Here is a 24,763-nt window from a genome sequence, read left to right on the forward strand (position 1 = left end):
GTGCTAACAACTACGCCCCTCCCGAAGTGGCTGCATGTCGTGGGTGCGCTGTACACAACTGGTAAGGTGCGTTGTAACTAAAGAGAGGGGTCAGGCGTTACTCAGCAGCCTGCAATTCCCTCCTGCTCTGTGCCGATTCCTGAAGAAATGGTGCAAAGACACACCGGCCAATTCTGGTCAGGTATAAGAGGTGTGTCCAGTTTCTCAGACTACGATCTATATATAACTATCCTAAATCCTTAGCCCTTCCCTAGCCTCCTCCCAAGATTTCTGAGTGCTCCACAGAGACAAACACAGTAAGTGTGAGGTATTTTCCCTATTAGAAGGATGGGGAAACCGAGGCAGAGTCGACGGCAGTGCTGGGAGCAGAACCCACCCCTCCTGAAGCTTAGTCTCACTATTTAATCACTATCCTCCCTTCAGGCTCCACCTCCATGAGTAACCCTCTGAGGTCATAACGCAGTGTTTAACACACAGTCCATCCCCATGGAGACAGGTCTGAGGTCACAAAATACTAGGCTGTGACATCACAGGAGGACTCAGCCAGGAGCAGAGGAGACAAGTCGTGTTTACGCACAACCCTAGTCAGCAGAAGCAAGGGAGGTAGAGAAAACCCAAAACAGTCTGAGGGGGTCTAATTCCAATTCGTTAGGAAGGCGCCACTCCACCTGCACAGGGCCCCTCTTTCAACGCACTGGGCAGAGTGGCCCATCCTGAAACACGGTGCCACTCCTAGCAGCTCCCTGGGTGTCTCTGGAGGTTTTCTTCCAAGCACGGAGCAAGCCCAACCGTGTGTTTAGCTGTTGGGACCTGAAGACTGGGTCTGACTTCCTTTTAGTGCTGGAGAATGGCCCTAGACTAACAGCCCTAAAGACTGTTAAAGTTTCAATGGTCTCGCTGCTGACAACATCCACAAAGGTGCCCATTACAAAGGTGAGGTGTTAATGTGGGCTGAGTCACCCAGCTCACCGCACAAAGACACACACCCCCCACCCCGCCACCAACCTGGGCGGAACTACAGCTGCGGGCCTGTCCTTGGTGCAGTCTCTCTCGGCAAGCACTTGTCTAGCCTGTCACGTCAGAAAAGCTAAAACTGGAGCGTAGGTGCCACATCCTGACCCACTGAACCATCCATGGGTTTGTGACCCCACTGGGGTCCTGTATTCAGAGGCTTCCTGCTTCCAGCTGAAGACACTTAACACACTGACTTGAGCCACACTTGCTCATCTTATCACACAAATAAGGCATTCAAGTAGAACCCAAGAGGTGATGGGCCCTGGGCCCCAGAACCATCAGCGGGTGCAGACTTCCCTTGGCCAGATCCTGTACCGACCAGGAGAATGTTATAGGGGGGACACCAAGACAAATCTATGACTCTGTTGAATGAATGTGGCCCATTGGGCTGGAAATAGAATTGGAGAAGCTTCTACCAGGGACGTGGGGGAAGGAGAGAGCTTCAGGAACACACAATTAGTGTCTCTCAGGGCAAAAGGCCTCACAAATTCAGAGCCGGGGAAGTCCACTGAAATTCAGAGCTTGGTGAAGTCCCCCGAGATGGGGGACTTCACCAAGCCGTGATTTGAAAACACAAGCTCAAAGGCCGCGCCGAGGGAGTCTCGGAAGTGTTTAGCTTGTGACCTGCACGAGAGGCCAGATGCACAAGCTTTCACGCCCAGCCCCAGGCGTGTGGACTCCCTGTGCAGAGCCTCTCTCAGCCTGCAATTCACCAAACCAGTCAGGCAGGCAAAGCAGAGAGAGGCAGGGAGCGAAAGAAAGAGGGAGGGAGGGAGAGATGTCACAGAGGGAGGGACAGAGACTGGGGGAGTGCAAGGCAATTTCAGCATGGGGAACAGAGTTCAACACTGCTTGACAGGCCTGAGCCATTCCAAGATGGCCACCTCCCTATTCCTGCTGTGGCTTCCCTCTCCCAGCAGACTGGTAGGGAAACGGCCCAAAATACTGTGGCTGAGACATCAGGGCAGTTCCCCAGCACAGACGACAAGGGCCAGCCCTTTGAAAGTGACCGGGCATTAGGAAAGGCACTGCTCCTACGAGGAGATCCTAATGCCTCCGTGTCAGAGACGTCCAGGCTGGGGGCTGAGCCCAGAGGAGCAGTTCCCCTTCCGAAATTCACCTTTACTTTCTCTCTCGCTCTGCCTCTCTGCCCCCCTCCTCACCCCCCATTCCCCTCGCCAGTCACCAAGATGAGGTCAGACTGTGGGGGCTGACACCGTGTGATTTAGATCAGCCACTAACTGTGAGAAAAACGTCTCTGTGCACAGGAAAGCAAGCACCCCGAAGTCAGAGCCTCGGGTGCTGAAAACCCCACCCAAACAGTTCCGCCAAGGCACCTCGGTCCCGACCAACAGCCTCCCAGCTGCTCCAGTAACAGACGCTCAGTCCTGCCCCACAGCCTGCTCTGCTAATCAAGGCCTACACTCCCCCCATGCATGCACCTCAAACCTGTGTCTTCCACTACTGCCACCTTGGGCACCCTAATCCCCACCTAGACTCTCACACACACCTCCGTCAGGCTACACCTGTTCCATGAATAAAGACAGAACTTCCACCTCCAGAGACATCCACATAGCACTGGCAGCAAACCCAAGGAAATTCCCTGCTCTACCCCTGAATGGAGCCAGAGACAAAACAGAATACCAGAGGGATGTAGTCTCAATTTCAGTGGACTTGGGAGTGTGAATGCAAGGGCAGCATTTGATTCTAAGAGACATATGAGCTGCTATTATTCATCTCAACTGGGTGTTCACTCTGAAACATAATGATGGGTATCTGAATAGGCACAAAGGCACCACTGCAGTAGCAGTTGCGTGAAACCTGGATCCCTTCTAACACCAAATGCGACCTGGTCTCACTCACCGTACATCTTGCCTTCGTCCGAGAGAATGATCTTCCGCCGGCCGCAGGGGGGGTAGATCGCCAGTGCCTCCTGGAAGCTTTGCTCGATGTCTGGACTCCACACCCCCTCGGCATCATTGTCCAGACTCTTGTCCATTCCCTCCTGTCCATCTTCCCGCCCCTCCCCGGGGCTGCCGCTGGCGTTCCAGCTGTTGGACGCTATTGTGATGGCTGCTCTGGGCTCCGACCCTGAGCCCCAAACGGCAACTCGACAACCTGAGGGGACAAAGCATAGGTCAGCGATCCGCAAAAGATGTCTCCTGACATCCTGCCCCGGCTGTACGCACTAGAGCAGCATTTCTCAACCTTTTTTTTAATAAAGTACTCCCTTCAAAAAAAAATTACCCCAGTACCTACAGTTTTCAGACACACATTTTTTTTCCTACCATTGCAACACATTTGTTTAAACAACTTAATCGTAGCCAGGTGGGCGATTAAATGTTTGGGTGTAAAACGTACAAAAACAATAAAGCGCTGTAAAACTTACAACACACATTCAGTTTTCCCCACATTTCAGTTCTGTTGATGAACCCCCCACACTTCTCTGGAGTACCCTTAAGGGCACTAGTACCGCTGGCTGAGAAACACTGCACTAGAGCATACAGCCTCCCAACAGCCACACAAGAGCAGGGGGAAATACATGCCAAACCAGGATAGCGAAGGGGGAAGCAGCGTGCATTCCCGGGGTGCTCACTAAGAATGCAGCCCCTAGAACTGGCTGCAACACCCCTACAAAAAGTATTGGCGCCAGAAGAGAGATGGGTCTGAGGTACATGACAACACAGCCCCCAGGAACCTCCAGCCTGGAGACGTGACCACATTCCTTTCTCCCCATCATCACACAGCCCTGTGGGAACCTCCCGCCCTAGGACAGAACCGCGTCCCCTGCTCCACATCACAGTCCAGCCCTCCAGGGACCTGCAGCCCCAAGAGACACAGCAGGGCTTTACCTAGCAATTACTGGCCCATTAGGCAAGAACCCACTGCCAAGTCTCTCCTGGGGTAATTGCACAGAAACACATGCCGGGGAGAGGCTCCCTGTCACCGAGGGAAACGGAGCAGGAATACGGGGTGGTACAGGGGCTCTGAAAACTTTTTTTTTTTTGCTTGAAAGTATTTCAGGCTGTGGCGGCCCATTCCCACGATTGCTTCTGCGCTGCTGCTGGCAACTAGGGGCGCTAATGATCATTTAAAACGTTAACCCGTTAAATACGAGGGTTAACCGGTTTACTGTGGAGCAGCCATTCGCTGGGGGAACCGGTTAACCCTTTACATCCCTACTGGTCCAGAACGGGACACCTGGCTGGCATCCGCCACTCTCGTGATCCCTTTTAGGTTGGGGCTCCCCGTTTGAGAACCGCCGGGCTGCTACATAATGCTCAGTGGAGAAGTGGGTATCCCTCCACTGCCGCCCCCTGCTAGTTACCCCTACCTTGCTCTCCCCGCCCCCAGAACTGCTGCCTAGTCATGCCTGAGTGCAGGGATGCAAGACAGGCAATGCAAGGAGGCTCAGCATGTTGTCACTGCCCCCAGACAACAGCATGAAAGCCCTGCGGGGGGGCCAGCCTCTCCAGCAGAACCCCCTGGGGCCTAACCTTGGTCTCCCCAAGAGCTAACCTCCCCAGTGGCTTGAATGGGAAGAGCTGGCCTGAAGTGGGTAGACAGGAGGAGGGTTTGAAATCCCCAGCAAGGATCAGTGGAGGTCCAGATCTGGCTGCCCAATGCCTTGGATCTGAAAGGGGGCCGGGGGCCTGGGTCCCCTGGGGAAGCCCCAGTCTCCGTCTGGCTTTGGGATTCTGCTCCAGGGTGCGTAGTGGGGCCCCGGCCCCTCCCCCTGAAAGGTCACTGAGTGTTGCATGTAGGGCACAAAGTGCCCACGGGGGCCCCTCGGGGAAGCTCTGCTCCCCAGACGGGTTCTGCCAGACAGGCCTCAAACCAGCGCCTGCGACTTCACCGCTCCTCTCGCTCCCCCCTTCCCTGCCCAGCTCCTAGCGCAGGCTCTGTGTGTTGCAATAACATGTTTGGCGGCAGCTGCTGCTGGTGGGGAGCTGAGAACAAGAGGTGTCTCCTTCAGCGAGAGGCTTCCCGGACGGGCTGAGACCCAGCGGCCTCCAGTGCAGACATCTCCTTTTAAAGGAACTGCAGTTCAAGTGCGCAGGGACTTTCTTTTTTTTTTTAAGTAACTTTTTTCTGTCTCTCCCCAAGCCCCGTGATGTCACCCAGTCTCTCGCGCTGCTCCCCCCTCCCCCCCGCCGCCCTCCTCCTACCCCCCCCTTCTTTGGGAGCAGTGTGGCCAAATAAGGAGAACAGAATTGGAGCAGTTAGCCAAAGAGTGGGGGGAGGGATGGAGAGGGAGGCTGCTGCGGCTGTTGTGTAGCTTCCCGGCTCCCCAGACACACACAGGCTGGTGGAGAGTGCTGCACTGGAATGGGGCGGGGGGGGGATTTTAGGGGGGTTTAGTGCATGGGTGCACAAGAGCATGGAAGAGAGCGTAGGTACGGGTTAGAGCTCCTTATGGGTGCCCTGTAGCTCCAAGGGACTGGCAGGACAAAGGCCATTAGCCCAGGAGGGACAGAGGAACAGGGTCATAGAGATGGCGAGGGGGCGAACGAGCAGCTGCTGCGTGCCTGCCAGACATCTGCACAGGGCCAAGACGCAGCAGAATTTCCTCTTGTGCTGCTGAAAAGAAGGGAGACGCTCTCTTCCCTCCACCCCAGGAGCCCCTGCGACTGCCGTGCACGTCCACGGCACTGCAACACCGAGGGCTGCTCTGCAGCTCTCGGGGACACTACTGGAGAACAGCGCAGGAGGGCCCTCGAAGGGAGGCAGCCAGAGGTCTGGAAGGGATCTGACTCTTGCCTCATGGCATGGCCACTCACTCCTGCGGGTAGGACGCTGTAACAGCAGAGACCTTCCTCTGAACCAGCTGGGACTGGTCTCTCTTGGGAGACAGGATCCTGGACTAGATAGAGCCCTGGTCTGATCCAGCTGGCAACTCCCGTGTTCCCAGGAAATCCCACCCAAGAGGCTCAACCAGGGCTTGGAGCCAAGTGTCCAGCCAGCCACTGCTGTTAGTACTACAGTAGCTGCTGACAGCCGCAGCAGGATGGGGCCCTGTGGTGCTGTACCACTGGCCCACGAAAGCTCATCATCTAATAAACCATCTTGTTAGTCTTTAAAGTGCTACATTGTCCTGCATTTTGCTTCATGCAAAGACCAGGCCTGTATCAGAGGGGCTGGCTGCCCATGCCTCCCCTCACGGCTGAATCAGTATCCACAGACATCTTCTCCTGCTGCCCCCACCAGTGGGAAACCTCAGCGATCACCTGGCATTTTCCTTCCCCTCCAATTACGACACCGCCTGAGGATTGGGGTGACACGGACTGAGTTCTCTCCACTTCCCTGACCTCCCCCCCCATCCGGGGACAGGGGAAGAAGATCGGAGAGTCGCTCAGCAGAGGTGCGAGTGGCCGTCACTGGGAAAACGGTGCCTGGCCATGCCAAGAAATTCCATTTCCTGAGGGAGGGTGCAGGCAAGCGGCGAGTCACGGCTTTGACGTAAAGTGAAAGAGACGATGACTGCAAGGCTCCACCCAGCCCTTACAAAACAGCCACTACCACAACAACTGGGAAACCAGCCATGCCGGGCTTTCTTTTGAGGTGTGGGGCCGCCTAACCTGATCAGGGTGCGGGAGGGAGGCTGGAGCAAAATAGATCACCTTCCTTCTTCCACATCAGCTTGTCCTTGGGAAAGGCAAAGGGATTTCCTTCCCTCAAAGTCGGGGCCATGACCCACGTCTCTCCGAGTTCCAGGAAGCCAGTGAGTTCAGCAGGTCTGCTAACGCCAGGGGTTCAAACTCCGCTGCCACAGTGTGGTTTGCCATCGTTACCAGTGCCCCTCCTCACATGGCTGGAGGGTGGCTGACCTTGGCAAACTCTCCAGAGGGCATGAGGAGCTGAGGGACGTCGCAACGGGCCAGGGTGAGCATCTCCCTCAAGGTGCAGAAAGGTCTCATATTTGACCAAGATCGCTTGAGTGTTAATGGCTCTATTTCTGGTGACCCTCTTCCTTGGAGCTCCTCCAAGCCCTCCCTGCCTCTTGGAGTACATAGGAGAGGGTGACCTCACTGCTCAGATTGGAGAAAGGACCTTCTCCAGAGCCAGCATCCTAGAGGGTCTCATTCTCCCGGGAGCTTCAGGAAGTCCTAGCAAAGGCCACGAGAACTATTTCCACCAGCACGCCTCACACGGATCCATCCACTCCCCTCCCTCCTACCACTTCGCTCTTCTGCTGCTTCTCTCATTTCCCCTCCCTGCCTCCTCCCTTCCTTAACCTTCAGGCGCCTACCAAACATCCCCCTCAAAACACAGACACAGGGCCACGGGCTTGTAATGGGGAGACGGGAAAGGTAATTCTCCCATCCACACACTGCAACAGGAGCACCTCTCTGCGTAACCTCACTGCCGTGGGCTGGATTCTCCAGTGTGGGGAGACCACTTTGCATTGCATCACCAGTGGAGTCTGACACCAACATGGCATGACCAGCCCGTCGCAGAGGGATCCCCTGGCTGCAGAGCCAGTAAAACACTCGTCCCCGATGCTGGTATCAGTGTAGCAGAGAGATGTGAAAAATGAGTGTGACCTAGATAGGCCAATCAGTAGCTGTAGGGTCAACCTTGTGTGCCAACCTAGTGCAGTGGTCACCAACCAGGAGATCGGGATCTACCAGTCGATCTTGGAGCTTCTGACTGGTTTGGCCAGGAAGCTATCAAGTGCTGGCACTTCAGTTACCCCTCCACCCGATTGTCATGCTACTCCTGCCCTCTGGCTTGGAGCTGCCCCTTGGGAGCCTCCTACTTGCTGTGCAGGATGTGGGGGGGAAAGAAGGGGAACACTGATGTCAGAGCATCCCTCCTCCCTCTACTCCTGTACCTTATCTCCATGCATGGAGAGGGGGATGGAGGGAGCTTGGCAGTGCAAATCTGTCACTCTCACAAACACACTGTCCTTCACTCTGGTCTCTGCTCCCAGGATGCATGGGGCTAAAATCCACCACCCTGTGCTCCCCAGGCAAATGCTGTATCCCCTAGGCCACTCCAGAAGCCTCCCCACCTCCTGACTTTCAGCAGGTCCCTTATCCTGCTTTCCTACTGCAGGAGTCAGCTGGAGTTGGCTGTCTGGCTGCTCCCAAGGTGGGCAGGACCCCCCCCTCCCCAAGCAAATGCCATATCCCCATGTCCACTCAAGAACTCACACCACTCTCCCTACCTTCAAAGGGTCCCTTCTCCTGCCTGGGTCACTCCCAGGGTGGGCGGTGGCGGTGGGGCTGCCTAGGGGGGCGGAACTTGAACCTGCCACCCTGTGCTCCCCAGGGGGAATGTCTTATCCCCATGTCCACTCCAGAACCCACCCACGTCCCAATCTTCAGAGGTTCCCTTCTCCTGCCTTCCTGATGCGGGAGCCAGCTCCATTCCTGGTACAGCCAGTGTTGCCTGTCCCACTGCTCCCAGGGTGAGCAGGACTCAAAGCCACCAGCGGGTCCATCCCTGGGACAGCCTGTGTTGGCTGTCCAGCTGTTCACAGGGTGGGCGGGAATCGACCCCACCACCAGGCTAGTGCGCTATCTCCAGGCCACTCCAGAACCCACCCCACTTCCCTACCTTCAGGGTGTCCCCACCCACACTCTCTACCCTTTGGCCCAAGACCAGAGCCTGGACTCCAACCCCCTTCCCCCAGCCTGGTGAAAGTGAATGCGATTCAGGGGGGAAGGAGGATGGAGTGAGCAGGGTGAGGCCGTGGAGCAGGGGCAGGGTCTCAGAGAAGGGGGGGGAGGAAGCGGGGCAAGGGTATTTGGGTTTGAGGTAGATCTCACATTGCACTGACATTGAAAAAGTAATCTTGTGATTGAAAAGGTTGGAGACCACTGCCCTAGTGAGTCCGAGCAGCCTTCAGCAATCAGCTCTAACAAAGGCCACATCAGGATTTGGGGGTGGGGGGGGGCGCAAAGGAGGGCTTTAAGGCCATGTGCGCGCACACCTCCTGACCTGCATTCTCTGTAGACCAGCTGTGTTCCACCCCACCCCACCCCCCCCCGCACCTGTAGGGGACAGTACCTAAGACTTGTAAAGCAAAACAAGATTTGATGCTGCAGATCAGAGCTGGTATGTAGAGATGCCAGCTCTATACATGGGCTCTGAAGCGGGGTGCGGGGGGGTTAAACCCCACCCTCTCTAGTTCGTGCCCAAACACAGCTTCTCTCCCCTGAGTATTTCCTCTGCAGAGCGGAGACCAGCCTGCACTGGTGATGCCTGGCCAGATACCGAATGTCTCCAACACCACTGTCAAGGAGAGGTCTCCCAAGAAGTCTAGGCTAGGGATGTAATAGTGTGGTTGATCAACCTATAACCAAAAGCTTGTAGGTTAATGCTATAGACTACACGCACTTCCCTCCCCCCCCCCCATCCCCGCCAGAACAATTTTTAGCAGGCTGGCCAGCTAAGTCCCAGCTTACGCCAGGTCCAGGACCTACTGCAGCTGCACCTCTGCATTTAAAGTGCATTAGGAGCCAGGCAGGCAGACAGCCCGGCTCCGAGCTCAGACCCGCCCCCCCTTCCCCAGATATGGGCTGTTGCCACCCAACGCTGCTGCCTCTGTATCAGAGGAAGCAGCCCGGGGCGACTGGCAGGCGGTCCACAAGGGGAGCTGGTTTTTAAATTGGTTCCCGTCGTGGACCAGCTCCCGCCTGGCACCCTGCACTGCTGCCTCTGATACGTAGTGGGAGGGGGGTCCTCGGGAGCAGGGCCGGAGCGCACTGACTGCTGGTCCCGCCCCCGAGGACTAAAGAATAGTCGAGTAACCAATAAGAATTCATGAGGTTAATCGACTATTCAGTTAACCGATACTGAACATCCCTAGTCTCGGCGCCTCGCACGTACTGCAGTGAAACTGGAAGAATTCCCCCCTGGAGCTAAGGCAGGAGGAGAAGGTCGCTGCATTTGGGAATTAACTAGGAGAGATTTGAGCATGGGGAACAACCTCTAGCTTCCACCCTGGAGAAGGACCTCTCTTTGGAGCACACCCAGGCTTGCGACGAGGAGCACACCTTCTGCAGCTGGGCAGAAAAGAGGGGAAATTGGCTGGGATGGGCACGTATGGGGCCGGGTTGGAAGCAGGATCTGCTGGGAGGAAGCAACAGCTGGAAGTCAAGGGAAGCTGCCTGGTCAACTGGCTCTGCTCCTGGGGGCCCACCAGGCTGGCTGGTGCTAGGTCAGTCCTTGCTGGGACTACAGGGGAGCTCTTCTTTCCTCCCCCCCCCTCCCCTTTAAGGAGGATAAAAGTTCACAGGCAAGCCCAGACAGGAGGCTGCTGGCTGGGAGCTAGCACAGGGAGCTGCACCTCTCACCTGAAAGACAAAAAGTTTCAGCTTACAGCCTGGGTGTGCCCCGCAGACAAGAAAGTCGGGGAGGGGACCAAGGCTGTAAGTTCCACTCCTATTTCCCCCTGCAGGGAGTTTCAGGGGAGCACTCACACCCACCTGCTGCTCTCGGTCTAGGTCGGGGTTGAGGGTCCGGGTCCCTCCAGAGCAGCAGCCCTGGAGCTAGAAAAGGTCCCACTTCCACAGCAGGAAGGGGGCCTCTGATATGGGGTGGGGGGGGGGAAGGGGCAAAGGGAATTAACTGGCTTCCCATGGCTCTGACATCCAAGCACCTGGCTTTGTAATCTAAGCACCTTGTTCACCACCCCAGGCCTGCTGGAAACACTTCCCCAGCAGAGTTTCACGCTGCTCCCTCGAGGTCCTGCCTGGAGAGGGATGCCCTACCGCTCACCATTGTGCCAGGCAGAACACGTTCCTCCCCAGAAGTGGCTGCATTTCAGGGCGGCGCGTACATCGTACTCTGACCCTGTGGGAGGCAGGAGGGCAAAAGGCACCGCCAACATGAAAACTGCCATCAAATGAAATGGGGTAGGTGGAATCAGCCCAGGCTTACGGTAACTTGCAGGGTGAGAAAGGAGCAGCAGAAAGGGCGGGAAAGGAAGGTGTTTTATAGTGCCACACCCACAGGGTGAATTCTGCTATGCCCCTCAGGGAGACCAGACACTGCTCCAACAGGTGAAGCAGCCAAACGGCAGGGCAGGGCAGGCCTGGCCACACTAGCCAGAGCACGGCTATGCTCTCCCACCCACGCACGGAGCTGTACACAGGGCCAGAGAAGATCACCGTGACCTTCAGGAAGAGGAGACTGGGTCCCCTGCCTGGCCAAGTGGCTCCCCCCTCCCCCCCCCCCGACGCTGGCTACTCCCTGGCTCCACGGCCCCGTCCTGGGGGAGACGGCATGGTGTGTATTTATGGCTCAGGGGGAGGGATGGAATGAGATGGCCAGGTTCAAGTCTCCAACACAGCAACAGCCTGCTGGCCCTGGCAGAGGGGCTGGCAAGAGTAGATCCCAGCAGGAGGACTAGAGAGAGGCCTGGGCCGGAGCAGAAATCCAGAGGGGCACAGAGAAGCATCATCATCTGGCTCCAAAGCCCCAGGATGTCAGGGTTTTAATGGGTCCATAAATCCAAGGGGAGGTTTTCATCACACACACCCAGCAACTCTCCCGGGTGTGAACACTGTTTGGAAGGGGCCTGAGAAAGCCTGTATGGACACCGTCTCCTCCTTCCCCCCGCCCTGGCCTTGGCAGCAGGTTTGGAGGGGCTGGCAACACACAACTCCCCTGCGCTCATCCTCAAGCAACACAGACACCGGTCCAGAGACATTTCACCTCATGGCCAGACGCAGGCACACAGCACAGAGACTGGGGTCACTGCAGGCTCATACCTATGGGTGTGGGTCCCTCAGAGAGCCCAGTTATTTGTGTAACTTGAGGATGTTGTCACCCTGAGCTGTTAATAGGGCCTGGGCGAGCCACTCCTGCTGACAAGTGTGTGTGTGGGGGGAGAAGAGGGATCCAACGCTGCAAGGTTTTCCTCTGCAAGGAGTTGCAGGCAAGAGCTCACACCCACCTGATGCTCTCAGGGGTGGGGAACCTAAGGTTTGGGGGCCAGATGCGGCCTCTGGCTTGCCTGGATCCAGCCCCCAAGGCTCAGAGCTCCCCCCCCCCGGCATTGGGGGGCCCATGCTGGCAATCTAGCCTCCCCTTCCCTGCCACCTGGCCACAGGGCTGGAGCACACAAGCTCTGGTGCACGAGGGGGATGTGGAGACGGTCCTTCTCCCTCTCAGTTGGGGGCCACGTCAGGGAGGGTTTTGGTGGGTGGTGGTTGGTGGTGGTGGTTTTGCTTCTCACTTGCACGCGGCCCCTGACTGATTTTATAATGGGTCAGTGGCCGCCGACCCAAAAAAGGACACCGACCTAGGTGAAGAGGGCAGCAGATAGCAATCTGGGAACGGGAGGAAGCAGCTGGTGGCCACTGGGCTCCTGCCACTCATAAACCATCCACTAGCGTAGCAGAGGTCCGGTCCCACCAGATGCCTGGCTGGGAAAAGCAGTGGGGCAGAGATGGGGTCTCTAGGAAAGACAGACAGGAATGTCTCTGTGCTTTGGATTATGCAGCCCAACGTGTCCCTGTGCTGTGGTCAAGCAGGCTCTGAAGGAGCTACAGAGAGTGGCTACCAGCCACCAGGGACTTGGCAATCAACTAAAATCTGGCGGCCAGAGGGTTCCCTCTCCCAATTGTGGGACTCGGCCTCCTTGGTGCTCGAGGACAAGGAGCATTACTCAGAAACCCAGCAAAGCCAAGGTGCTGCCCATTCCATCAAGAGCCTCCCAATGACTCCTGCAAAAGCTGGGGCATCAACCCCAGCAACATGGCTGCCGTTCCAGTTACATGAGCCACACAAGCCCATTGTCTCCCCCCCCCAATCTCATTTTTCCCTTCCTCTCTGGAGGGCTGTGGTGCAGCGTTGCTGTGTGCTGCCAGACAGCTGCTGCATTCCACCCCAGAGGTGGCTGCACTGAGTGATGCCAAGATACACAGAGCTGGAGGACTGAGATCTCTGCCGACAGACAGCTCTCGGAACTCAGAGCCACAGGGGCACGAACATTTCCCTTCCTGAACGGCATGCCCACGTAACAGCCCCACGTCGTTTCGAGGAGGCTCTCCAGCCCCTCCTCGTGCGTTACAGCCTGAGCCAAGAGAAGGCACAGCCCCAAAAGCAGGTTCTGAACTCCAACAGGAGGAAACAATTTGCAAGCACGCAGAGGCCTTCGTTAATATGCTTCTAATTTCTGAAAGGAGAACGCTTGCCGGGGGCATTCTCCATGATGCTGCCTCTCCGCCTCTCCCCCATGCCCCCTCCCTGCCCCCTCCCTAGCTTTTCCACGTTTGTTTTGTCTGCATGTTAATACATTTTATCCGACAGGGAAGGAAATGGGGGAGGGAGAATTCTAGGCTGCCACCTGCAAAGCCTGGAGGCAGTGCAGCTCAGAAGGGTGGGAAGGAGCAATGGTTTTGGGGAGCCAGTGAGAAATCCCAGACGCATAGCTCTCCGTCCTACGGGGCGGCAGAGCACAAGGGGGTGTAGGGAGGGTGGTCAGGGATGTTGGCCTAAAATCAAACCAGCTGCCCTAGTTCTTTCATGGTCTCTGATGTTCCTTGCAGGGCCCACAATGGCCCAACCTACCCATAGCAGTGTGAAAAGCACCGTCCACACCAGCTTGATGGGGTCTTCTTGACACCCAGCATCCAATCGGACACAGCTGTGAAAGGCCCCAAGCGTCCTGCTTCCCAACGCCAGGCCTGAACCCCTCCGCAACGCCCAAGCATCGGTGGAGGAGGGTGGGGAATGTGGGTGCTCCCCTCTCCCCAACAACAGAGCATGCGGTACGGCGGCCAGCCTCGGCATCTCAGCTCCTCGCCGGCGGTGACCGGACCACCAGGCTAGCCCTCACCGGGAAATCTCCACCCAGCAATCACAGCCTCAGTCTGCAGCCCTTTCACCAGGACTTCTAACCTCACAAGCTTGGGAGAGGAGATACCCAGGTGCAAGAGTGCAGCGGAAACCCCAGATGCTCCAGGCAGCGTTAGTGGCTCAGCAGACGGTGCCTAGTGGAGGACTAGGAGGTACCGTGCCTGCCAGAAATCTCGGCCAGGAAAGACCGGATTACAATTTTCCCAAGCACGAGGGTGTTAATCTGGTGTCCTGGTCAAACTGCAGGTTACGGGACCACATTCTGCAGACTCTAGCCCTCCCCTCCCCAGGTTTCCATGGGAGTAGTTTCCGCCCACTATGCTAGCAAACATTCTCATATGCTCCACCCCAGAAGTGGCTGCTTTATTCCTTGCTGAAAGGCAAGCCCTGTCTTTAGTTTGAAGAGGATCCCTGGGAGGTGGAAGGAATTGTATTCTCCAACAAGGTATTTTCAACCCAACCCCAGAGACGGATCAATACTAACAGCTGGGGAGAGACATGATCTTTTTCTAAATTGTTACTGAGCTGCAAGGCCCGTTGATATGTAGGGATTCCGACTGCTCTGAAGCAGATTTAACTTCTACCACTTACTACGATCAGGGTGGAGCTGCAAGGATTCTGCCTGCCGAAAGGCCCCTTGCGCAATACGCTCTGCAAACGCAAAGTCTGAGGGAAGTTTAGCTCAGTAACAAGCCCCCCTCTCTCGGGTCTGCCCCTCATGGGATCCATCCTCCTTTCTGTGTTCCCATCCCACCCCGTCCTTCAGACAGACAGGAGAGGGCCCCCAATGGTTCTGGCTCTGAAGTCCTTGGCCTCTCCCAGCCCCCCACTTCTGCTCCCTTGCGAGACAGCCCGAGTAATTTCCTTTCCTCTATCACTTCCTGTCTTTTCCGGCCTGGCGTGGCACTCAGGAAGCAATCGGAGCGAGAAAACCACAGGAGGCCATGTGGCTGGGAAGCCACGAGGGATGCAGAACTGCTGGATGGTGTCCGGATGGTACTGAAGCGACAGCAAACTGGAAGAGGGGCTGGGTCTTTCAGGCACCCACCAAGTCCATCCCGTCCCCTTTAGGCTTTCTGGGTCCTCAGAGGCGCTAGTCAACTCCTACCCACAAGCAATCCCTCACTGACGTGGGCCTCGACTCAAAGACACTCCCCACATTCCTCTCTCACACCAGAGCCTAGGGGGGCCAGGCTAGTAGACTGTGTGTGCTCCAGCCCATGGGAAGTTGGCCAAAGGGCTGGAGGGCCAGCGCGGACTCCCCAGTGCCTTGGAGGCTGGATCCAGGCAAGCTAGGAGCCGCATCCGGCCCTGGGCTTTAGGTTCTCCACCCCTGCCCTACGGCCTTCAGGCTGTGTACATGGGACACATGGCCACTGACTCCATCCTAACAAAGCTGCTCCTTTTTCTCCACATAGAAGAACTTTCCTGCCCAACACTGGCCCTCATCTGCATGTGGTGTGGTGACACCGCATAGCATGAGTGGCCAGGCATGGCACCCTCGGTGACCAATCCCTGCCACGCCCAGTTTGCCAACTGGGGCTACCCCATGGGCTCTCAAAGCACTTTATACAGTGGGTTAGAAGTGCCAAGGAACCAAGGTGCCAAAGGAACAGGGATTGGACCTTTTCACCTTGGCCAGTACCTCTCACCCCCACGGGAAATGTATCTTGAGCAGGTCAAACTTTGCAGGGCCCCTCATCTCCCTCAAGTCAACGGGGATTAGACTGGGGAAGATCTGAGCCAGGATTGTAGCCTTTGCTCACTATTTTTGAAGTAACACAGATTTTTTTTTTTTTAGCCTTGCTACGAAGTAGCAGGGCAGCCATCTTGGTTCAAAGGCAGCCATATACCCTGGCAACCAAGGGACCAACTTGCTTTCCATCCTGCTTAGCCAGGAGAGGAGATTCACTGGTTTACCTTTAAATAAAAGATTTTAAAGCATCAAGTATGTTCTGGATTATGAAACTAGTTGGAGGCTAGGGTCTTAGACTGGCCTCTGCCACAAGCAGTCTCACCAAGATGGCCGCTATTGCCACCAAGATGGCCACAGGAAGGGGATCATCTTATTACCATAGCTCCTCTGAGCCCAAAAGACTTTACAAACTGTAGGCCTCTTCCCAACAGCCCGACACCCCCACTGGATCATCTGCCAGGGGATACTGGTGCTCAGCACCTCTCAGGATGAAGTTCCCGCCTACTGGCGTCACTGTACCCATCCCTGAAAGGCAGCCGCCTCTGGACCCGTGTTCAGGTGCTGAACAGTGCGCTGTTCGGACAGGAAGTTTCCAGTTGAAAGTGTCAGGGGAATGAGTTCAACCGGATGTAATCCAGCCAGCGGCACGCCGAGAAATATCAGTACAAATTAAACCAGCAGACATCGATCGCTCTTTGCCGATGGTGAGAAGCAACTCTGGCCTACTGAGCTTTAAAACCCGCCGATCCCAGCAGAGAAAGTGGCTTCAAGTGTTTGAACGCCCAGCGCTGCTTAGAGGCAAAGCCAACTCCCCAGAGGCCCCATTGGCTCTAACTGTGCGAGACCCAAGAACGAGGTCTGGGAGGTTAGAGCAGAAGAGCGGTTGAAAGTATTCAGACAATCCGCTCAGCAAGCCCACGGTCTGGCCAAGGTGATTCCCCAGCTTGAGAAAACAGGGCCAGAGCTGGCGTTAGGGACGGGCTACCCAAGGTGAGATGGGTGATGTCTACTCCACAGACCCAACAGCCAATGGATTCTTTGCGAAGACCTGGCCACTCAGAGGAAAAGGCAAATCCATAAGTCAAGCGCCGAGGATATCTCAAGCTAGAAACAACAATGATAAACTGAAGAAACCAGAAACATCATGAAAGAGGTGGGTGTATCCAGGGGCGGGCATCCCAGATGTTCTCAGTATGACAGATGTGGATCTGCTCAGGGCCCTCTGGCCAGCTCTTAGCCAGTTCAGATGTTCTGGGAGGCAAAGAACTACAGATGTCCACATGAAGGACTGTCCCTGGTGTCTCTGAACTCAGCTATGACTTGTGCCCTAGGGCTTAACTTCCTAAGGAGAGGGACTGGAGTGCCACGTTCCTCCAGCCCACTCTGGCCTTTGCACCTTCTCCCCAGATGCCCCCACACCCAGAACTGTCTCCCCTCTCCTTGTCCAAGCGCCTTCTCCTCCCAAACTCGTGTTTGGGAATTCACCCTTCCAACAGCTGGCCACACCTTCCCATGCCTTAGCGACGGTTCTACACACAACATTGTACAGACTTAATGAAGGGGCGCGAGATCAGTGTCAACTCCGGGGTGGACTCTCAAACTCATTGGAAAATGGCTGAACGTCAACATCATTCCCTACTGACTTAGACAAGCCTTAGATCTGTGGGGCAGGGAAAGCGTCTTGCCGACTGTGCAATCATACAGGCGATGGGATTTTAAAGTAGCCAAGCTACAGACGGGTCACAAGGTGCCTATAACCCCTGTGCAAACAGGAAGGCTCCAGTTCTTTTACACCCACTCCCTCGTCCCAGGCTGCCTCTCCCTCCACCCCCGTGTAACCCAATCTTTGCCATGGAAGCAGCTGCCCTCATCCCGTGCCTAGGAGACACAGCTGCCTGCGAGGCTGCAGCCCTGACTCATAGCTGGGTGCTGCAGCAATCCGAGAGCAGCACCTTACCAAACCAGAGCACTACCCATTGGCCTGCGCATGCCAACTCAGCTCCAGTGTGTGGAATGGCCTTCCCGCCTGTCCAAAGCCAGGGAAAATGCCATTCAGACTGGCTGACAGAAGCCAAGCACTCCCAATCGGTACAAGCCACTTCCTTCTGGTACCACGGGAAGAATCACTGCACCCAGATGATAAATCAGTGGGAGAAAGGTCTCCCTGTGCCCACAAGGGCCCCTTCCAGAAAGCTCCGTTATCTCACACCTCTGCAGAAACCGTAACGGGCGTGCGAATTTCATATGCCACACGGTCCACACAGGAAGGAGGGAACGGGCCTGGGTGGACAATCAATGCACTGTGCAATTCATAAACGAGGGCTAAACGGATGACTCATGAATGGCAACTGGAACGCGGCACAGAACGACCAAAGGGGAATGCGCTCTGCAGAGGGGCTGCTGAAGAAACGTGCAAGAACCGATCGCCCCCCCAGGAGGCACCGAATGCAGAACGAGGGAATCCTACGGGGTCACAGACTCCTGCAGCTCAGAACCTGGAGTCTGTTTACCTAGACCAGGGGTGGCCAACCTGAACCTGAGAAGGAGTCAGTTTACACCAATGCCCATTGCCAAAGAGCCACAGTTCTGTGTCACCAGCCCTGCTCATCTCCCCACTACCACTGTCAACACAGCCCACCCACTCGCAGCTCCACCTTCTCCTCCTCCTGCCCACTGGGATCAGCTCTCTCTCAGTGGGAGACACTGAAGGGGGGAAGCATGGGTGTGCCAGGCTCAGTGGAGACGGTAGGAAGTGGCAGGATCCTAGGAGGACAGCGCCTAGGGCAGAGCTGGGGGTTGTACCCTCCGGCCCAGTGGAAAGTTGGCACCTGTAGCTCCAGCCATGGATTTGGTACCAGTGCAAGGAGCTGCATGTTAACTTCTGAAGCGCCACAGGTTGGCCACCCCTGACCTAGACTGACAGCCAGAGGGCTCGTTCAGTGGTCTGTGCATTTCTACTGCTCCTGCCATCGTGGAATGGGGGTTTCTGGTCTGGATATTCCAGAGCCCTTAGAACAGGGGTGGACAGAAGGGCCTCCGCAGGGTGGATCCGGCCCACAGAGGCCCTGCTGCTCTCTTAATTGGCCTGGGGGCGAGGGAGCAGGTGAAGCCTTCTTCACTCTGTCCCTGCCCTGCGACCAGCGCGCGGCCCTTTGAAGTGGTAGGGCAGGAGGAGGCTTCGCACGTTCCCCCACACCCAGGCCCTAATTGGCCTTCCCTCGCTCCCTAATTGGCCTAAGGGCAGGGGAGCGAGGGAAGTCTCCTTCCATGCCAGGGGCATGGGCACGGGCACTTTGGGGGAATGTGGGGTGAGGGCAAAGGCACTCCCTCACCACCAGACCAATCACTGTCTGGAGTTGGGGAACCCGGAAATATCGTGGCCCCACCCCTTCCACCCTATGCCCCGCCCCTTTTTGTGCAGCCCGGGGCCACTTCAAAAATTTCTGAAGTGGCACCCGGTAAAAAATTATTGCCCTCCCCTGCCTTAGAACCACAATGTCAAATCCCAGCAGGGTCAGTCAACACAGCCCTATAGCCTTATAATGGAGTTGTCAGGGGTGGTGGAACCGAGGGAGCGAGGCAGTGGGTGGCTAGCACCGAGCAATCGGGGCTCAAGCCCTGCATAAACTCATGGAGGCAACAGTGGAAACCGGAAAGGCTGGAGCAGCCATGGCAGCATCCAGGATCAGGTCAAGAAGCAGGTAGGAGTTGCTGGGAGCCCTCCTTCTCACCTGGTGGTCAGCTGTCATTCCCACTCCCCTTCCTACTCCTCCACCTTCCCCGTAAGTTAAGAACCGTGCGGTTTCCTGTGCAGTGGTCTTTCTGACGAGACCCCAACCAGCAAGGTCCAATCTGCTGATCAGGGACACTAGAGCATCTTGTCACACTGAAGTCCCTGGCAAAATGTACCCAGCCGTGTTCTGGAAGGTTGCTACCTTTCCCCCCACAAGGTGTGTTGCCGGAGTGCTGTGTGCACACGATTTATTAAGCTCCTGGTATGCTCGAGGATGAGCCCCGTATAAATTATTCTTGTGTTTCTAGAACTTGACAGTAATGCTTTTACTATAATTTAGACTGTAGGAGCGACTGGGCGCCCAGTGTGATGCTGGCCACCTCTCGAAGAGCTTCTAAAGAAACAAGCCAGCTGGGGAAAGATGACACAGGGAGACGAAGCAACTTGCCCATCACAGGAAACACAGCAAAGCTGGAAAGTGAATTCTGATCTCCTGAGGCCAATCTGCTGCCTTCACCACCCCTTCTCCCTCTTGTCTTGCTCTTCCAAGAGATTCCCACTCAGCATGGGAAAACTTAGCCCAGTCGCTGTGCGTGGTGAGAATTTCTGCAGCTTGCCAGTACAGGAGGTAGCCCACTAAGAGCATACCAGTTATCAGGACCGCTGCAGAAATACAGGCAGCATGAGGCACTCAGACTTGAGAGCACTCAGCTCTAGAAAAGCCACCATAAAACCAAGAGCCTGATCTCTTGCAGATGTTGAAGATCCACTGCATTGATCACAAGGGCAGGGCATCTCTGGGGACTTGGTCCACTTCCTGGCTGATTCATCACCTCCTGCCCTGATGAACTCCCCCAGCACACTTCCACCTGGAAGCAAGCACCCTCCTTCACTTCCTGCCCTGTCAGCCTCGGTTGCTCTGTGCTGTGAGAACAGCTGCTGTGCCCCACTGCCGAGGTGGCAGCACTTCAGTGATGGTGGTGAAGCGCCTCCTGCACATAGAGAGTGTAAGTTGCTAAAAATATGTCCGGTGATATTATTAATAGAGAAGTTCCAGAAGAGAGCACGGCCCAGCAGTTAAACTGATTCTAATCCAGTGCATCAGCCTCCCCCTCTGTGCAATCCGCCCACAATTATCTAACCAACCCAGTAATCACAGACCTCCCCTGCCACACACACACACCCTCTCCTCTTTGCTCTACCTCACCTGCTCCCCAGGGGTAGCCTTTCCAGCAGTTCTGTAAGCTGGTGGAGCGGTAGTTAAAGTCTCAGGTGAGTGGTGGGAAAAGAATGACCCACACACGCCCAGCTGGTGCCTGGGAGTGGCTGATGGGGGGATTCTGGAATTTCCTGTGTGGGATATGTTAGGATGAAGTCCCCAGCACAAACATAGGGGAAACCAAAAAGGTTACTTAGCCTCAGGCGGCCCAGTTCTCCGAGGGACTCAGAGCAGGGCCCACATGCAATGCCTTACCCCCACAGCATGGGACGTGGGGCTATGAAGTGATCTTCCCGGTAATAACATTAATGCTGAGTTTCACTAAAATAAAAGGACAGTTGCCTAAATGTCAGCAATATGAGCTCCCTGCCTCTGGGGAATGGGGAGAAATGGCTGGCGAGTTGGCATGAGAATTACAGCCCATCCTCCACTAACTCAGAGCTGCTCAGACTACAAACTTAGAACATCATCTGGGAAAATTAGTGACTATTGTGAACAGCTGGATCTAATTTTACAAGGAGCTAGGAAGAGACAGTCATGAACAAATAACACTTAGTGCTCCAATCCAAGGATCCCCAAGCACTTCAAAAACAGTTACACTTCACTACAAACCATAGAGGCAGGGGTTATTAGGCCTATTTTACAGAAGGGTAAACTGAGGCACAGAGAAATGAAGCAACTTGTCTGAGGCCAAGTGGAAAGTCTATACTAGTGGTTTTCCACCTGTAGTCCATGGACCCTGGGATATAGGAGTCTGCAGACTATGTCTAAGGGGCCTGCAAAAAAATTGTTAACACCACAGAAATGTGGTTTTCAACCTGTGGCCCACAGACCCTGGTGGCCTGCAGATTTCCAAACAGGTTCTCACCATCATTCAAAAATGCTTAATGATCCGTAAATGAAAAAAGATTGAAAACCACTGATCTCTACCAAAGCTAAGAAAAGAAACATCACCCTCCCCACTCCGCTTCTCCACCCGTCTCAGGGATGTTTACATGACAACATCCAGGAAAATAAATCCAAATTAACTAAAAGTGTGAATTTGAAGTGTATTAGTTAAACTGCATTACATCCCTGTACAAACACCTTCATTCAGAATTAAAGAGGCCTTACTTTGCTTTATCTTAATTCACTTAGCCCTGGTCTACACTTAAAATTTAGGTCCACTTTAGCACCAAAGACTGTGAAAAACCCACATCCATGAGGGCTCTAATTATGACAACCTAGCCCGCAGCACAGATAAAGCTAGGTTGACAGAGCGTTTATTCAGGGAGATGAAGTTCCTATAGCAGTGTTTCTTAAACTTTTTAAGACCGAGGAACACCAAACAAGATTTTTTTGTTGAGAGAAAAAAAAAGGTCGTCTGCCCCTTTAAGGGTGGCCATTTTGAACTCTGTTGTTCTCCGCGGCACACCTCTAACTGCCTCGCGGCACACCGGTGTGCTTCAGAACACAGTTTAAGACACACTGTCCTATAGTGATAGAAAAACACCTTCCATCCCCTTAGCTTGCATCTACATTACAGCAGTATACCTACAGCACCACAGCTTTTCTGCTACTGCATAGATGCGGCCTTCCAAATTAAATTAAACTAAACTGAATTAAGGTCACTTTACTTCTGATTTCAGAGTCCACACAGGGATTTAATGTGGTTTAACTAATCCACTTCAAATTCACACCCTAGTTAATTCAGATTAATTTTCCTGGATGTTCCCATGTAGGCAAGCCCTCAGATAACTAATGGGATCTCTCTACAAGTTAGACCTGACCTCTCACTAGAAATGGGTCACAGGTGGAGTCCACATCGGACATTCCTCCTATTGTTTGGATCTGGGGTTCTGTGTAGTTTCAAATCACTTCTGATAATCACAGAATGTAAGCTGTTCCTTTCTGCTTATCTCGGCCCAGCTCCTCTTGAAAATGATGAGAGTTCTGTGGACAAACTTTGTTCCCCTCACTGCTTTTGTGCTTAACATGTGGTATTTTACACTGCTTGCACTTTATCTCTAGGATCCATACAAAAATATTCACGGTAAACACTTTTCACCTCTCTTTATATGGTAGAGATCCTCCCCCACCTCGCTACAGACATGCGCATAGATCACCTTAACTAGCCCAATCATTAGGCTACCTGGGCTGATTGCCAGAGACCAGATGCCCTTGGTCTGTTTTGTGACTTTAAGCTGTGGGTACCTGCCATGCCTGATGTGCAGCAGTTTCTAGCCACACTCATTGACACGCAGGAGGGGCGATTTGCTGCCCTAGCTTTCCCAACATGCGACCTTCTGCTACGCTATCAAGGATGCTAGAAGGGTCGGTATCTCATGTTCATTACAGTTCTGCCAATGATTGTGTTTATTTCACACTCAGCTTTTGGTCCAGCGTGTAAGACACTGGGACTGTGGCTTGAGTAACAGTAACAGCCCTGATGCAGTCTCCCTGCATTACCTTGGAATAACCTCTTCTCTCTGTGTCTCAGCTCCCCATCTGTGAAATGGGGAGAATACGTCTTCTCGCCTCCCACCCTCTCTCTGTCTTGCCTATTTAGACCGCCAGTTTTAAGAGCAAGCACAGTCCCTCACTGTGGGCATGCAGCCCATAGCACAATGGTGTCTGGTCTTGGCTTGGGCTTCTGGGTGCTACTGTAATAACTTTTAATAGTATCATGCAGCACAAGGTATCCTAGACCAGTGGTGCTCAGGCTTTCCAGACCACTGTACGCAGACTTTCCAGACCACTTTCGAGAGACTGATTGGTCTTGCACGCCCCCAGGTTTCACCTCACTTAAAAACTACTTGATTACAAAATCAGACATAAAAACACAAGTGTCACGGCCACACGGATACTGACAAATGGCCAACTTGCTCATGTTTACCATACAATTATAACATAAATGGACTGGAATATAAATATTGTACTTATATTTCTGTGTACAGTATGTAGAGCATTATAAATAAATCACTGTATGACATTTTAGTTTGTACTGACTTTCCTAGTGCTTTTTACATAGCCTGTTGTAAAACTTAACTAATATCTGGGTAAGCTGATATACCGCACTCTGTTAAACCGGGCTGATTTGGTTTCTGCCTGTAAGGGGATTCCCTCTGTCTAGATTTTTACCACTGGGTGGTAAATCTTTATTAATTACTGAAATCGAGTTCACTTCCATCTAAGGGGATCCCAGAGTGCTTTATCACTGTACCAATGCAGCACTATGGAAATGCAGCCACCTCTGGGGGCAGGGTGGGGCAAACGGATAACAGGGGAACCTTTGGTCAAAAACACTAGGGCAGGGAGAACTTCAATACCCACAAGCAGCAGACAGGACCTCAGGCCTAAGCCCCTAAATTCCTCTGAAGCTCTGTGTTAGGCACCAATCTGGCCCCAGTATTTAAGGTCTCACCTGGATCTACCCATTGGAAACAGCATGGCCTCTGCTTAGTTAATGTCACTTGGAAGAGTGAAGGGCTAGCTGATTCACCTGGGATTTGAACGCTTGTTTCCAGGAAGTCCACATAGTGCAGACCTAAAGCTAAGCTCACCAGGAACGCTGTCCATGTGGCTATTGTCTTAGAACAGTGGCAGCTGCATGGGAAAGGCACAGGGCTGCTCCCAGGTCTATATGCATCTGGGATAGCACAGCTGCCATTTTGGATGCACTCTTGAGGAGTGCGTGCTCATGGCCCCTCTTGGGAGCTTCATTCGACTCTCAGCCCCACGTGAGCACAGACAGGCACAAACCTGGATGTACAGAGGGGAGGAACGTGGTGTGGTCCTGTTCAAAACCAGGCACTAGGCGGCAGGTCTCATGCATCCGACAGAATCCAAAATGGCGGTCGTGAAACAGCAGGCCAGGATTGTGCAGCAGCAGTAGTGAGGCAAAGCCCCGTGAAAACCTGGCTCGGTCTACAGAGGCTTCCAGAGCAGCTGCCCCAAATGCACGGCCTGATGGGCTGAGACGCCCTAGGTAGACAGCAGAGAATGTCCCCCACCTAAGTCATTCATGAATCACCACTCACCGGCTCAGTGTGCATTGCCGTTTGCTCTAGTCTGTTGCCTGCCAATCCTTGCAGAGGCCAATCAGGGATTTGGGGCAAAAATTTGTCAGGGATGGTACTTGGTCCTGCTGGGAAGGCATGGGACTGGACTCAATGACCTTTCAAGGTCTCTTCCACTTCTAGGAGATAGACAATCTCCATTCTTATAAACAAGGGGCCCCAAGTGCTTCATAAGTATCAGCGAAGGGGGCCAGTATCAGTCCTGTTTTACACAGGGGGAAACTGAG

The 24,763-nt window shown here is 54.3% G+C and overlaps 1 protein-coding gene across 4 annotated transcripts in view; it reads right to left on the bottom strand.

Annotated features, from left to right (window-relative positions):
• Nucleotides 1-24,763, bottom strand: part of TEAD3 (TEA domain transcription factor 3) — a 61,687-nt gene that overhangs the window by 31,126 nt on the left and 5,798 nt on the right. For all 4 annotated transcript variants that reach the window (XM_075909985.2, XM_075909987.2, XM_075909986.2 and 1 more), the window contains exon 2: nucleotides 2,878-3,132. In XM_075909985.2, the coding sequence (XP_075766100.1) occupies nucleotides 2,878-3,013 (136 nt within the window). In that variant the 5' untranslated portion in view covers nucleotides 3,014-3,132. The remainder of the gene's footprint in view (nucleotides 1-2,877; nucleotides 3,133-24,763) is intronic.

This window comes from Pelodiscus sinensis, chromosome 27 (genome assembly GCF_052426305.1).
Source record: "Pelodiscus sinensis isolate ZL-2025 chromosome 27, ASM5242630v1, whole genome shotgun sequence".
In the NCBI taxonomy this organism is placed as follows: domain Eukaryota; kingdom Metazoa; phylum Chordata; order Testudines; family Trionychidae; genus Pelodiscus; species Pelodiscus sinensis.